Source organism: Pundamilia nyererei, unplaced genomic scaffold (assembly GCF_000239375.1).
Source record: "Pundamilia nyererei isolate P.nyererei 1_Seehausen unplaced genomic scaffold, PunNye1.0 scaffold00018, whole genome shotgun sequence".
In the NCBI taxonomy this organism is placed as follows: domain Eukaryota; kingdom Metazoa; phylum Chordata; class Actinopteri; order Cichliformes; family Cichlidae; genus Pundamilia; species Pundamilia nyererei.
In genome coordinates, this window is record NW_005187419.1 from 1,952,371 (window position 1) to 1,955,014 (window position 2,644).

The 2,644-nt window shown below is 42.0% G+C and overlaps 1 protein-coding gene across 1 annotated transcript in view; it reads left to right on the forward strand.

Annotated features, from left to right (window-relative positions):
• Positions 1-2,644, forward strand: part of stk17al (serine/threonine kinase 17a like) — a 10,624-nt gene that overhangs the window by 1,706 nt on the left and 6,274 nt on the right. The window contains exon 2 of the mRNA XM_005726074.1: positions 2,012-2,224. Within this exon, the coding sequence (XP_005726131.1) occupies positions 2,012-2,224 (213 nt within the window). The remainder of the gene's footprint in view (positions 1-2,011; positions 2,225-2,644) is intronic.

Sequence of the window (2,644 nt, forward strand, 5' to 3'; positions counted from 1 at the left end):
TTTTTTTTTTTGTTTTTTTTAAAGCCTTCTCATTATCACGCTCTGCATGGTTTCCTGCAGAAATGGGCACAAAATATGTTGTGGGCAACCTGAAAGCAGGAAGAGGAACTCAGGTTGTGTGTCAGACTGTCTGTGAAAAAGGCAAATAAGAGCTGTCATTTTTCATTACGCTTCAGACATGAGTCAGTGAGCCTCTGGGGAAGACAAAATGCAAACTGCACAGGAAACCAGTTTCTTAATCAAATTATCGCCATCTTGCGCAAAGGAATGTTTTGTGTCACAGTAAATTTGGTGATTGATAGCAGATGAGTTTCAGACAGGTTCCTGAAGAGAACTGTTTGAACTATATAACCGCAATTGCTGATTATTTGAGAAAGCACTTCTCATCATTAGTCAGTATGTTAAGACCTTTCTGTGTTAACAGTGAGATGTTGGTATTTTTAATCCAAAAAAGCAAAAATGTATATTTTTTTAATGTTAAATTATAGCGTGATATTTTTTTATTTCTTTTTTTTTTAATAACAAAAATATTCTTTTCATCTTCCTGGTGAACATGGCCGGCTACAAGATGGCCTTGTTTAGTAACCTCTGACCTGTTGTCAGCCTTTGAACGGGCTGCCCTTTTCAATAACCACTAGTCATTTCTTTTCACTCTAATATGTAGCACCCAGCCCACAGCTCTGAACTTGGCTAATTAAGGATGAAAAGCCCCTGATGGCTTTTGCCTTTTCAGTCTGAACAATGACTCGTCACTACACTGCGAGACTGGGAAATGGGGTGGCAGCCAGCACACAACCAGACTCCATCCAGAACAGTAGCTGTTTTTTGGTCAGCAGCACAGTCAGCTTTAAGCAATACTGTGTGGGAGGAAAATGGCTTCATTTATTTAGTTATCTTCTAGCATATTTTCACTTTCCCCAGGCCGTGTGTGTTGTGTCTAAAGTGTAGCTTAAGAAAACACTGAGATGTTAGTTAGGTGTAGATGTTAAGATTACAGTGACTGTCTACATGTTGCTTGGGTTCTAACTCGACTGTCAAACTGTGACATCCCCCCCCAGCGTGTGGCCTGCTCAGTCACATTCATGTGGGTGGTCTTGGTCTCAGGACTGCTGTGTTTAGCTGACTGGTCAGCTTTTGTACGACTGTCAATGCAGAAGCAGTCTCTGGCTGAGGGTCTGGGTGGAGGTGTCAACACAATTCCATTTGTCCCTGCTGCTGTCAGCTGTGAAGAAAGGGAAGTGGTGCACAAGGCCTCATTTTCAGCCTGGGAGCGACGGCTGGTGATTGTGTTGGTTTGACCCAAATGCAGTTCTGAATACATCGGACATCCTGCCCTCGCCCACAGCTGACCCTTAGCACCTTTTATGACTCTATTAATGTACATTCGGGGGGGGGGGGGAGTCAATGTTTATTAAAATTAAACGTACGGTAGATAGTCTTAATGCTGTGTTTTACCAGTGACATTATGCAACCAAGCTGTCACAGCTCTTTGTTTTTGCTTGACCTACAAAGTCGCAATACCCTTATCAGAGCCCTGCCCTCTATTCTGCCGCTCTTGCCAAAAGTGTCAGCCTTATCTGCTCTCCTTCAGACCCTCCTGAAGGCTAGAGGAACAGGAGAAAGAAGGGGGATCTATCAACAGAATGCCTCCTTTGCACAGCATATCAGTGGTGAATAACGGTCAAAATTTTTCAAATGATGCCACATAAGCACCTTATCTCTGGACTTTTCCATAACCGCACCCTCGCTGTTGCACTTGTAGCCAATTGGGTTGCCTTTCCAAAATGCCTCATGTCTTCTTAACAGTCAAATATTGAGTGGATTGTATGCATTTTAAGTCACCTACATTTAACCCAGTAAAAATTTGAAAAGGAAATGGACCCATGTCTAAACAAATTAAAAAATAAATAAATAATAAATAAATAAATTTAAAAAAAACACAGGGAGGTGGTTGTGATTTTTCTTCATGGCTAAACACTCTGTTGCTCTTTTTGTTGTTGTTGTTTCCCAGGGGAAAGTTTGCAGTTGTGAAGAAGTGCATTGAGAAGGCGACAGGGAAGCAGTATGCTGCCAAGTTCCTGCGAAAGCGACGGAAGGGCCAAGACTGCCGCATGGACATCTTAAATGAGATTGCTGTGCTGGAGCTGGCCAAGGCAAACCCCTTTGTGGTGACACTGCATGAAGTCTATGAAACCAGCACCGAGATCATTCTCGTTCTCGAGTGGTAAGTCACTAATGTTCTACATCACAAATATTCAACTCTCTTTCCCAAACTAGCAGTGGTTTGGATAGCTAATGGCATCATACAGCAGTAATCTAAATAATTATTCCTGAATCTAAGTGTTTGAGCCATAGCAGAGAACTTGAGGGGGGTGATTAGGTCACCAGGTATTGGTGAAGAGAAAGGTGGGGTAGGCTCTGCGCAGGTTTCCCAGGTGTACCTTACAAATAATTCTTTTTCATAAGCACAGGTTTAGTTGGAAAAGCCTCAAATCTTACATACGTCATGCAACATCCTGTGTTTTGCAAGATAAGAACGTCAGAGCTTGGTGCTTCTGTGTGAATAATTAGATTTTATGCAGTATGGTCAGCTGATTTGCAAGAATAATAAAAAAAAAGGAAGTATTTCCTGGCATAGTTCTAG